This window comes from Equus quagga, chromosome 14 (assembly GCF_021613505.1).
Source record: "Equus quagga isolate Etosha38 chromosome 14, UCLA_HA_Equagga_1.0, whole genome shotgun sequence".
In the NCBI taxonomy this organism is placed as follows: Eukaryota; Metazoa; Chordata; class Mammalia; order Perissodactyla; family Equidae; genus Equus; species Equus quagga.
In genome coordinates this window covers 66,173,038-66,186,336 of record NC_060280.1, presented here as the reverse complement: position 1 = coordinate 66,186,336, position 13,299 = coordinate 66,173,038, and the positions used below count along the sequence as shown (strand labels likewise).

Genomic DNA, 13,299 nt, shown 5'->3' with positions numbered 1-13,299 from the left:
GGTTTATAAGCTGGAGTTCAGTCAGAAAACTTTAGGAGCTAAAGTTATAATAGCTTGGTGAGAAAAACGAGGGTTGAGAGGAAGCGGCTGTGCTACAGCATTGGGCAAAGAACGGCAGCAGTTTATCCTTAGACCACACAAAGGTTTATCCTTCACTCTTAGCACATGCTAAAAGAGGACATTTCTTTACACGATTATGGTACAGAGCCAGTCAGATCAATCTGCTTTCCCAAAGAGGCTCAAGCAGCCTTATCTGCATCTGCTTCCTGAGGAAACTCCGCTTAATCTAAGATCAGGGGGCTAGGGTACACTGGCAAACATTTCCACCTGATGGATGTTGGCCTCTTGGACTTTGATCTCCTGGGGACTGGAACGAGACGGAGTCAGGAAGTAGCCGTGATTTTCTACTACACCCGGAGTCTTTAATAAGCAGGAGATATTCAGGATTACTCCCAGCAAGGTCTTCTGGTACATCTGCCCATTGCTAGGGTCCTTGGGCTGAATGTAGTCTACAAAAACCTGTAGGAGAAGAGAAGTCCTACTTATTCGTTTGTATCATGAGCTGAAGGTGATGGAGTGAGAGGACCTCAAAGAGTTAAGTTTATACAACACCCAATATATCTTTCTCCTACTCAATAGCTAAGATCACAGTGCCCTCAAGATAGAGAAGCATCAAGTATTAAATCTCCAACTCAACTGAATATATACCACCTTGCAGACCCACCTTTGCCACATCCTTTTGTCTAGTGAAATAGAGAAGAATATCCAGATATGCATACAGCAGGATCTGGCAGAGTTCTAGATCTTTTATCCGGCCCAGTAAAATATCAAACACTGGAATCATGACTTCTGGAAATGTTCGAACTTCCTCATCCAATATCAAAGCTTCAATGACCTCTTCCAGAAACTCAGTTACATCTTCAAAATCTAACAGAAGACAAATGAGAGAGAAAGGAGGCCACAGGAAATTTTTTTTTTGAGGTAGATTAGCTCTGAGCTAACATCTGCTGCCAATCCTCCTCTTTTTGCTGAGGAAGACTGGCCCTGAGCTAACATCTGTGCCCATCTTCCTCTACTTTATATGTGGGACGCCCACCACAGCATGGCTTGCCAAGTGGTGCCACACCTGCATCTGGGATCTGAACTGGCAAACCCCGGGCCGCTGAAGCAGAATGTGCGAACTTAACCACTGCACCACCGGGCCAGCCCCGACAGGAGTTTTTATATGCCTTTACACACTGGCTCTTTACGCTTGTGATACTTTTGATAATTCCACTGGTATTCAACCCCAAAGGTCAAGGTGTGAGTTCTCTTCCTTAATTTATACTGGAACCATAGTGGCTCTGAGACTTTCTAATGCAATTAGAGGAATTTTAAATTTGCAAATCAAAATATAGAAGCTCACAGATCTTGCTTATGTACTCACGGGCTCCTTGGATGGCTTCCAACATCAAATCTACCAGTTGCTCATGGATGTTTTGGTCAACATAGATCTCTGGGGTGAGGAGAACTGTTCGGGTATTGGAGACAGTGAGGTTCCTGCACTGCACTGCAAAGGGCAGCAGGTTCTCTGGAACTTTGGTAATCTGGAAACAGCATGAAGAAGAGAGGGAAGAGTCTAGCTCTATGACCTCAATCAAGGGTCGACAGAGCAAAAAGAATGGAAAAGACATTGTGTCCAAAACAATATTGCTCTCCTGTGGATGCTTGAAAATTCGTGAGAGTTCATTCTTTTATTTATTTTCTATTTTTTAATTTTTTTTTAATGTGCCCTAGGCATGAAACAGCTCTGGCCACCAACCCAGGCATCAAGCTAGGATGAACAAAGGACTGTACAACTATTTTGCCCCTGACTGATATAAGAGCAACACCACCAATCAGGTGTCTCTTTGCCCATTGCCAGGGGATCATTCTTTGATTTAAGGAATCACCCACCTGTTAGAATTCCAATCCTGCAAGTGACAAAGATTAGCCGACTCTATTATTTACACCTCAGTGGAAATGAATTTATCACACTTTTTTTTAATTTTTATTAAATGATTGATTTTTTATTTTTTTAATTTTTATTAAATGTATGATTTTTTAAGAGGTTTGTAGACAGAATAGGAGGCACTGGTTAACTGGGGAAAGGGGTGGACCCCAAGCCAGAGAAAGGAGAGACTAAAACTTCAGAAGACAAACTATAGTGCCTCTGATATCCAGTTCCAGATATACTATGCTGTATACAAACTGATAGAAAAGACACTGATCCAACTCTCTGGCTTACGTGTTACAGTTACACCGAAGAGGACAAAATAGCACTCAACGGGGATTACTCCTTTACCTCTTCCTTGGCTCTTTGGAAGCAGGAATAAAGGTAACAAAAAATGTGCCTCTCCCCTGCATCTCGATCAGCAGAGAGATTCAACGTTGTAGAAGAAGTCATGTTAATCAAGTGGTTGCCTGGATCTTGAAGTAATAAGCGAGCAAAGACAGCCTATTAAGAAAAACAAACAAAACAAAAATACTAAACCATTGTAAAGTTAATCTCTGAACATGAAGATGTAAAAGGTAAATCTGATATAGGTTATTGCGAGAATCACAGGATGTAGAGGCAAGGGGCAAAAAGGACCCAGCGTCTTACTACTTTAGAAAATATTACAGATACAAATATAATTGTATACATATAAAGTTATCCTAAATCAAGCTCAAGTGTCTAGTATAGCACAGAGTAAGCATTAAAAGAATACATGTTGAATGGTGTTGGGAATCAATGACTAAACTTATATGGGAAATCTCTTATGTGTGATTGCTGACCTCACTCAGACTTACATAAAGATAATTTAAATGTATAAACTACCACTTGTCAAGTGTCTTCCCTACCAAACTTTTATTCCTTTAATATTAATTAGGCACCTATAAAGTAAAATGCACTGTATTGATTTTGGAAAAGATATAAAGTAGAACAAGATGGGGCTTGCCCTCAAGATCTTAGAGTCTAATAGAGGAGCTAAGACAGGTACATAAAATGCCACTACATGAGAGAGAAAGCGACAATTTCCATAAGAGATGCATAGATAGATTAGGAACTCAGAGGAGAGAATAACAACTCCAACCTGCCAACGCTTCGTAAATAAGACGGCATTTTAACTGGGTCTTAAAGGATGGGTAGATTTGGACTGTGACATGGTAATGAGAAGATTCCAAACGAGGAACACCACAATGTAAGAGACGGAGGTAAGCAAAGTCACGGTTGGAGAAAGGAGAGCAGAGTTCAGCTGCATGGTTAATTTTTGCTGAGGGTATATGTAAGACACATTAAGAACAGTACCTGCTCAACGTTGTTCATATCAAGCCAGTCTTGATCTTCCAGGTCTACTGCCATTTCTTCCAAATACACACAACGGCTAGGGATGCCATTCCCACTTTTCAAGCTTGGGTCACCTGGGAAACAGTTTTCATCTGGTAGGTTAAGGATAATGCTTCTATTTTATGCAGACGATGGATCTTGACAGCACTTCTCTTGAACTCCAAGTGTGACTCAGGTAATATCAGAACGATCTTGACACACAAACCAGTATCTAACAATTTAAATCTTTTTTTTTTTTCCGCAAGAGCATAGGCTCTGTTATAAACCTAACATCGTAATATTCAAAGAGTAAATCCCAGACATCAGTGCTAACTTTGGGGTTTTAACTACAGATAGGGCACAGAGGGAAAACACTGACATCTCTTGGGGCTTCCATCTAAATATTTAGGTCATCTTTGAGAAGAAAGTGGATTTGGCTACCATTTCCCTTTTAAGGTAGTAAAGGCAAGTAGCTATACAGCCCAATCAATATCAAAATGGGAATGAAAGTTGTATCTGTGTCTAAAAACTGTTTTTAGGTCACACTAAAAGCATCACTGAAATATAAACCCTGTGTTCCAGGGAGTGCGGTGGGTTTGTTTAACCATGAAATACAACAGGTTTCTAAGAGCAAGTCCCTAGCTCAGGTAGGAAGGGCAGGGAAATGAAACAATGGACCAAGTCTGTAACTCACTGTTGTCCAGAGTAATGAGGAAGATCCTTTGGATCATGTGATTGATGTTGAGTTGCTCACATATTTCCTGCTGTGAACGGAATGAGCGGCTAATCTCGGCCACAGAGTAATCAAATTCATCCAGGCTCTCTGACACACTATTATCCGAGTCATCCGGGCTAGCTGGGAGTTCATCTGCCAGAAAATGTAAGCCACACCTCTCTTTAAGAGAGAGCCACACATACTACCAAGAATGATAAACGTAACCAAGAAGAGGATAAATTCGGATGTAAAACAAGTTAGTCATCTAATCAGTGAACATCTTAAGTCAGGCAGTATCTTTTTTTTTTAATTGAGGCATAATTGACATATAACATTATATTAGTTTCAGGTGTACAACATAAAAATTCAACACTTGTATATATATTACAAAATGATCACCACAATAAGTCTAGTTAACACCCACTACCATACAGTTACAAAATCTTTTTCTTCTTGCGATGAAAACTTTTAAGATCTACTCTCTCAGCAACTTTCAAATATGTAACATAGTGTTATTAACTATGGTCACTATGCTGTACGTTAGATCCCCATGACTTATTATAACTGGAAGTTTGTACCTTTTGATCCCCTTCACCCATTTCGTCCACCCCTTGCCTCTGGCAATCACCAATCTGTTCTCTGTATCTCAGCTCATTTTTTGTTTTTTTCCAGATTCCACATATAAGTGTCTTTCTCTGTCTGACTTATTTCACTTGGCATAATGCCCTTAAGCTCCATCCATGTTGTTGCAAATGGCAAGTTTTCCTTCTTTTTTATGGCTGGATAGTATTCTGTATATACCACAACTTCTTTATGTGTTCATCTATCAATGGATGCTTAGGTTGTTTCCATATCTCGACTATTGTAAATAATGCTGCAATGAACATGGGGGTACAGATACCATTTTGAGTGAGTGTTTTTGTTTTCTTTGCATATATGCCCAGAAGTGGGATTGCTGGATCACATGGTAGTTCTAGTTTTAATTTTCTGAGCAACCTCCATGCTGTTGTCCACAGTGGCTGCACCAGTTTACATTCCCACCAACAGTGCACAAGGGGTCCTTTTTCTCCACATCCTCACCAACACTTATGTCTTGTCTTTTTGCTAACAGCCATTCTAACAGGTGCGAGGTGATATTTCCTTGTGGTTTTGATTTGCATTTCCCTGATGATTAGTGATGCTGAGATCCTTTTCATGTACCTCTTGGCCATCTGTATGTCTTCTTTGGAAAAATGTCTATTCAGATCCTCTGCCCATTTTTCAACTGGATTGTTTTTGGTTGTTAAGTTATATTAGGCAACATCTTAAGTACAGGATTCTGAAATCCCTCGCTATAAATCCTACCACATTTTACAAAGCAAAAGCTTTATCTTTTCTACTCATAATTAATTGCACTCCATACTGCCAAAAACAGCAACACTACCTTCTCTATAGAATCCTAGTGAACAAAGAATTACCTAACAGGTCAATATGCCTTTAATTATTTTAAATATATAGCTTTGCCCTGATTTTAAGAGAACACATTTGTTTTAATAATTCCAAACTGTACAGGAAAATATAATGTAAAAAGTCTCTGAACCAATTCCCAATGGACAACCACTTAACTCAGCAAAGTGTTCCAGATTTTTTTCCTATTCTGATGCTAATGTTTATTACTATGATTTTTAATGTTTAAAAAAAAATCTGATCATACTATATATACTGATTTTCAGCTTGCTTTTTAAACTTAATCAGCACTAACACCTTTCTCTGTTAGGTCATTTATAGGCCTACCTCATTCTTTTCAAAGGCTCCATTGTACTGCATTGCATGCATGCAGTATGATTTATGTAACTACTTCTCAACTGATGAACATTTGGGTTGTTTCCAATTTTTCATGATTTCAAACAATACTTCACTAAAGATAACTTACTCTTTTTGTGCACTTGTATGAATATTTCTGCAGGATAAATTTGTAGAAGAATTGCTGTATAAAAGAGTTTAACATTTAGCAGTTAACATGCACTACTACGAAATTACCCTCAGAAAGACTACTCTAATTTACATGCCCCCCAACAGTACATGAGAGTGCCTGTTTAAATCTTCACAAATTTCACAGGTAAAATGTTATCTAATTGTTGTTTTAATGGGCATTTTTAAAATTATCGGTGAATCTGAATTTTTTAATTGTTTGATTATTGTATACGAACTGCTTGTCCATATCTTTTGTTCTTTTTTTTCCAATTTGTTACTTTTTCTTATTATCGACTCCCTCTACTTTTATATAAAGCCACTTAAAACAGTGCCTCTCAAAATGGCACTCATGTTGAATGAGTATAAAAGTAGTGATATTCACTAAAAGCCACACATGAGTCTGTATCTGCTTTTCTCTACTGGCGAAATGGCTATTCTGGAAGTCCAGGCAAAACTCTCAGAAGCAAGATTTGCTTCAGTGTGGTGAGTTTAGTTAAGCGAAGCTCAGTACAGGAGGCCAAAGGTTTTGGCAGAGTACTAACTGCTGGTGAAAAACAGGTTAGACCTGGTGGCATGATAAACTCAGTGTAAACAAACTAAGATGATGAAGTGCCAAAATAGTAACAGAAGGGCATGTAGCTGATTTGTCCTCACTGCTTGGTGCCTGCAATGCTCCCAACTCTAGCCAGCCTTATGGCTCTTTACAGCCAGAAGGACAGCATTCTGTCACTCTACTCCTATACTGTTACGTTCTCCTCTGAACTCCAAGAGTGATAGGAGATAAGAATCTATTTAGCTAAACTTCCCTCAACCATATACTCATACATTATATTTTCCCATTTTCTTATTTTTCCTATTTGTCACTCTCCTTTCTTACCTACAATTTCCTAATCCCAGGCTTCCCAATCTGATCCTGTATTTTAGAAATCTGGGAGAGACTTCAGAAACGGAGGCCCAGAGCTGCCTCTTTCTATCACATGACAAAGTCAACGTTACATTTATTTCTCCCTTGCTTCACCCATCACCCTGTCTTCTATTTATCTGTCTCACTCTTACCTCCTTTTTATTTAATCCTAACCAGAGAGCAAGGCCATAACTTGGCCATGAATCTGAACACTTGCAAAATAAACAAAATAAAGGGAAAATATAAATATTTCTCCTTTCCTAAAAAGAAAAACACTATTATTATTTTTGGAGGGAGGAGAAAGGGAACAATGCTGGCTTGAAAGATTGTGAGTACCCTCAGAAGATTAATAAGTTTAAGAAACACCATCCTAATTCTTCTAGTCTATATATCTCCTTATAGGAGGAAGCCAGACTTGATCTTAATTTTGGTCCCTGATGAGGAAAATCATTTTTCTGATTAGTGAGATATTATTTTAATTTTTTTCACATTAAGGCTAAGGATCAGATTTTCTTAGAAGTCTGTCCTAATAGCAGTACAAAATGCTACAAAAGAGGCCACTCCGTGGAACGGAAGAAGCATTTCGCTGGAGAAAAGACTCTGAAGCGCTGGTCTTAAGAACACACCTTATTTATTTGTCTACAGGCCTAAAAGCTTTTATAATTCTTCCTTTTATACATCTCCCTTCTACAGTTGCATGTGACTTGCTTTCCACACTTAAACCTACAACCTGTTTCCTATGTTAAAGAGATTTATTTAAATAGCTTTTACTAGGTGATTTTTAACATAAAACAGCTTGACGGCTTTGGGATCACGATTGGCATCTGTTACTATGGAACCACCTGTTATCTGGTCTCTTTTGATGCAGGAGGGAGCAAAGGGAGGAGAGGACCCAAAACAAACAACAAAAATCAACAAGAAACAACTTCTGCCCTTAAACAAACAAAAAACAACTTCTGCCCCAAACTGAAATTCCAATTGCAACGAAGGACCCAAAGAATACAAGTTTGGGAAGGCCCCATTCTAGGTCATCTCATCTGCTGCCATTGGCTCCTCCACTTACCAGATTGCTGCTTCAGCTGCTCTTTTTGGATTGCTGCAAACTGCTTGGCATCAGCCAGGGAGCCAAAAAGAGCAGCAAAGGGGTTACTTGAGATGTTGTTGTTATTCTCCTGGTCTGTCATTTCACTTTAAAGTTTCCTCCATCCAGACCTAGGGGGAGGGGCTATGGGGGGGGGGACAGGCATTAGACGGAGAAGGGCAGATAAAACAACAGCTGTAACATACACATAGTTGTTTCTTTTCTCATTTCTTGAATACAATATATTTTAAAAGGCTTTGGGTAAGACTTTCCAATTCCTGTTTCAAGATTCAAGACACTTTTGGCAAAAGGGTTACAAACCTACCAAGTGGACAAGGTGGGCTGATTTGGGGGCAGCTAAAACCAAAAAGCTTAAAAATGTTCAGCTGGAATGCATTTATCGGTTGATATGTTTCTATTTGCTATACCTTTAAAAAATAGGGTAAGTAGAAAGAATTGCTGAAGTCAAAGAAAGAACTCACCTACTAATTCTAACAACAATGTGGCACTTAAAAATAGTACAAGAAGCGCCAGCCTGTAGTGGTAAATTCATGTGCTCCGCTTTGGTGGCCTGGGGTTCACGGGTTCAGATCCCGGGCACAGACCTACACACCACTCATCAAGCCATGCTGTGGTGGCATCCCATATACAAAATAGAGGATTGGCACAGATGTTAGCTCAGGGGCAATCTTCCTCAAGCAAAAAGAGGAAGATTGGCACAGATGTTAGCTCAGGGCCAATCTTCCTCAAAAAAAAAAAAAAATACAAGAACTACGGATTTCCCGTAAATCTCTAGGCTGGCCAACTAGTTCTCATTTGCCGTGTGCATAAGGTGGTGCTTGCTCATGCTTCTATGACTTAGGGTTGGAGCTGGGAATTCCTCAGCTACATAGAAACTAAATATACACCTATATCTCAGACATGGAATGGCAAATCAGGACAGGAACCAGATAAGCAGCATGTTGTGCGTTTTAAATATATATTAAACAATCTATCTCTACTCTTAGGCTTACAACTACTGATATTTCTTCCACTAAAAACTAAATGGTCTTTGCTTAATTCTATATTTAACTTTCACTGTTTATCTGATTTTTTACAATAGTGAAGAAACACAAATTCCAATGGTCAGGTCAAGTGTGTAAGAGGAAATGGGTGCATCCCTCAGAGGTATTTAGTGGAGCTGACTGAACCTGCATTTGCACTCTCCTGATTACATTTCCTCATTCACGCACCAAGGGGACTCAGTGGCACAAGAGGATGAGCAGAACTCCCTGAAAGGCTTCCTCCCTTGTCTGAAATTTTAAGGCTACAGCACAGAAATACAACCCTGAAAACGGTAGGAAGAGATCAAGGGTATGAACATTCTGCTTACAAGGATGCTGAACTGCTGCAAAGACAGAGGCCTCGGAAGGAGTGGGGACAGGGGTATAACGGAAGGAGAAAAAAAGAACATTTGGTCTACCTTTAATTTACTGAAGTAAGACTCCTTACAGAATCACGTTGACAAAAAGCTAATTACTGCAAGTTGGAAAAGTTACCCTTACTTTTTGGAGGAAGAGAGACTATAACACTTCTTGACAATTCTGAGGCATCTCCACCAATTGCTTCACGCTCCTCTGTTGTGTTTTCTGCATAAGGGCTAATGGCTAATTAGCTGTAATGACTTAGGCAGACAGTCTAGTCTCCTCCCAGCATGGTGCTGGGCTTTACTGCTTCAAAGAAGTGAACTATTAGATACTGCTCTATGTATTTTTTTTTGCTATGTATAGTTGGACTTAATAATGCAAAAAAGAAAGAGAACACATTTAGTGTTGGAATTAACAACAATCCTTGAGAGGACTTTCTCCCCTTCTAACCACTACATAAACTTAATTATCACCCCTAATTCACGTAGAGGCACCAAGAGTTGTTAGCTGATCACCACCCTACCTCTATCCTAAGGTACCGTGAAGTCCAGAGGAATGCAAAAAGCGTAGTGAGTTCTTGTTATTTTCTGTCTCCAAAACATCATCCTCTTTTTTCAACATGACACTCCACATTTTCCCTTTGGGGATCCATCCCATTCCCAGTCCATGAGTTCAAAAGATGACCTCACCCACTAGCTCCAGAAATGGGCATATGAATCTGGTGTGGCCAAATAGATTAAAGCATTCTCTGGCAAAAGTGACTGATTCAGGAGTGGGCACAAGACCCTAGCAAAGCCTATGAGAGTCAACACCAGCCTCAGGCCTTTGGCTGAATAAGAGAACTCTTTATTTCCTGCTTGGGTTGCTAGGCTAGTAAGATATAAACCTGGAGGTGCCATCTTTCCATCATCTAGAAAAGGCCTAGCCTAAAACTAAGCCAATGTATAGGAACACAGAGTTGAGAGATGGAAAGAGAATGTCTTAAACCAACAGATTCCCCTATGTTGCATAAGCCAATTTGAATGGGTTTTTAAAAACACAACTGAAAAAGTTCAGATTAGTACAAAGGAGATGCATCACCTGTACCATCTATGCAGAAAGGAAGTAAGTTGAAAGCCAGGAAGATAGAACATATGATGAAGACAGGCTATTAAGGCTATCAAGACAGATAAAGAGGATTTATCATCACAAATGCCATTATTTCCTCCTTTGTCAATACTACACTGTCATGTTATATAAAGAAACTGCCTTCCCACTACATTCTATCTATAGTAATAGGATTTATCACTTTCTACATTGTATTCCCAATGCAGATCTTCTATTTTGCTAGACTCTAAGCAATATCAGTACAGGTTCATATCTGATTATTTTTTCTTCTGTGTCTAGCATTATGCATCACAATTACAAATTCCCAAATAATTTATTGAATGATTCAATCTTATATGTAATTACTCTTGACCTCCTATGATTGATAGCAGCATCCATAATCCTACTTCAAGGTAAGGGCTTTACTATTTGTCTCGGGTTGCCGTGGAAGGTCATGCTCTTGGGCCAGTCACTTGTGGCTTTTTGGTACCTCAGCACATGCAGAATAGAGAATGGAAATAAATTTTTGCGGTCATCTCTGCTGTCTTTTTGAAAAACAAAAAGGTTGTTGTCTACCTCATTAAGTTCATCTTTTTCATATGTACTTCAAATCTGTGTGCAAACTATTTTCACAGAAAAAGGGTTAACACCGTGTAACCACTTGCAGAAAAGTTTTACAGGGAAAGGGAGGGCTGATCACTTGATGGGAACCTTCGTGGAGATGCAAGTTTAGATTTGTTCATTGTCTCACAAATGTAAAAAGAGTACTTAGACATCACCCACTCCAAAAGAAAAGTCTGATAAAATGGAACCTTGTTATTTTGCTTTAATATTCAACAGCGTCACTGGGAATTTATAATCTCCCATTTTCAACTGTCACACAGAGATACAGCACCATCCTATTGTCAGTCTTTGGGATGGTATAACCACCAATCCTTAGAAGCTTTTGGATCTGATTCTTTTTAAATATGTCCTCCTTAAGAACAAGTTTCATTCTGATATACTCGCTGCAAGGGTCTACATCTATATAGCTGTTACCTCCAGTCCTACAAAGTTCTCTCAATCTCTCCTGATTCAATCTCTTGTTTATGAATAGTACTGCTAATCTCTTAAGGGCCACTGTCAGCTCTTAAAGAGGTGAGCACAGAAATGTTTTAACATCAGACTTGGCATTGCTTTTAAGCAGAAATATTTGGAATACTTTGTAAAACTGGGATTGTCAAAACCACGCTCTCTTAAATCATATTCCTTAACGTCTCTGTCCTGGTGAGTAATAAATACATACATCAAAACAAAAAAGGAGTTAAAAAAAGTTTTACACCGTTGTATGTTCCACCCAATAATCCTTTCAGGCCCCTCTAATGTGGCAACAGAACCTTCCAACACATCAGCAAGCTAGAAGGATCTCCTCAAGTCAAAAAGCAGACAGCATTCCTTCCTGGGTCCCATTTTATCTCAGGAAAGCTCTCACTTGGGACCAAAACAGTCCACGGTGGTGAAACTAAACAAATCCTTGCTCTGGGAGCAAAAAAGTGATCCCAAAGAGAAGACGTCAAATATTAGCTCCTGAACTGTGGTTACTCAATTTTAGAAGTGTTTTCTAGACCCAACCGCTGAGCGAGCATGAAGCAGAGTGCCAGGAGAGTGTCGAGCGCTTGCCTTAAGAAATGTCCACACCTTGCCATATGTATTCAACTGGTTTGATTACTGCAACTCGTGCTTAATTTTATTTTCTTTGGAATCTGGCTATCTGTTGTCTACTCTTTATATTTTATCCCTCCAGATTCCATAAGGGATCCCGGCAAAAAGGGAGACCCACCCACTCCGCGCACGTTCCAGAGAAAGGAAGTCAAAGATAGCGCAAGGCCAGTATTACGACCTTTTCCAGGAGGAGAATGGCAAAGAGGGGGAGAGATGCCAGAAGCTGGGGCACCATAAGGGGTTCCCAAATCAGACAGCGTTCAAGTTCACGAAGGAGAGTGTCAGTGGTCAGGAAAGCACAGAAGGAATTTGGAGAAGGTAAGAGTGCACAGGCCTGGACTGGCATTCGACTAGGAGAAAAAATCCCATTGCAGACTCAACGATCCCCTCCCCTCAAGCTATTTCCTCTCTTACCAGAGCCTGAAGGGCCAACAGCGACGACACGACTGAGTCTCAGAGGCCGAAATGTTCCCACTTCCGACTCAGCACAGCAACCGGAGCTTACATCATCACTAAGCGCCAGACCTTGTGGGATCTCATCTGGGCGCCGGAAATAGGGTGTGTCGCCTCTCGCGGGGAGCAGGCGCGCAAGCACTCCCATGGCGCACGCGCAAACTAGCCGGGTCGGGGCGGAAGTGGCAGGAAGTGGCCTGGTGATCGCGTTCGGGGCTGGTCGGGGTAGGCCCGGGGGTGGAGGGTTTGAAGGTCAGCGAGATAAGAGGCGCTTCTTGGAAAACTGGTGTGTGGATCGCAGACGTTACTTCGTGGTCCTTGGCAGTGCTCGAAGCTTTTCTTAGCTTCTACTTCCTATTTTTCCCGCCGGTCTTAGGCCTTTTTGAAGCGGCTTCTGTTGCTCTTCATAGATTATTATCTATGAAGCAGCAACAATAGCAGTAACAGAGAGAACAATAACGGAAAGTTTTGAGCTCTTACTAGGTGCCAGGCAGTGTGCTAAAATATGCTGTCTTTGAATTTCAGTTTTCTTATCTGTGAAGTGGAGACAATATACATCTTACAAGGTTGCTTTGAGGTACACAAGGCAGTGAAAACAGCATGCTTTTTTAAGAGTGCAAGTGAAAAGGCAATTCATAGAATAAGAGAAAATATTTGTAAATAATATCTGGT

General features: G+C 40.1%; 1 protein-coding gene and 1 non-coding gene across 2 annotated transcripts in view; both read right to left on the bottom strand.

The window, feature by feature from the left end:
- Nucleotides 1-12,672, bottom strand: part of UBE4A (ubiquitination factor E4A) — a 32,977-nt gene extending 20,305 nt beyond the window's left edge. Inside the window, exons 1-8 of the mRNA XM_046685211.1 lie at nucleotides 12,589-12,672; nucleotides 7,964-8,125; nucleotides 4,023-4,196; nucleotides 3,311-3,423; nucleotides 2,324-2,476; nucleotides 1,427-1,586; nucleotides 725-927; nucleotides 328-519 (exon numbers count right to left, since the gene is read on the bottom strand). Coding sequence (XP_046541167.1) covers nucleotides 328-519; nucleotides 725-927; nucleotides 1,427-1,586; nucleotides 2,324-2,476; nucleotides 3,311-3,423; nucleotides 4,023-4,196; nucleotides 7,964-8,084 — 1,116 coding nt within the window. The 5' untranslated portion in view covers nucleotides 8,085-8,125; nucleotides 12,589-12,672. The remainder of the gene's footprint in view (nucleotides 1-327; nucleotides 520-724; nucleotides 928-1,426; nucleotides 1,587-2,323; nucleotides 2,477-3,310; nucleotides 3,424-4,022; nucleotides 4,197-7,963; nucleotides 8,126-12,588) is intronic.
- LOC124225942 (small nucleolar RNA SNORA48) lies at nucleotides 1,764-1,908 on the bottom strand. The gene has a single exon (XR_006885157.1). It is a non-coding gene; the product is annotated as a small nucleolar RNA SNORA48 (small nucleolar RNA).
- Nucleotides 12,673-13,299: the final 627 nt, after the last annotated feature.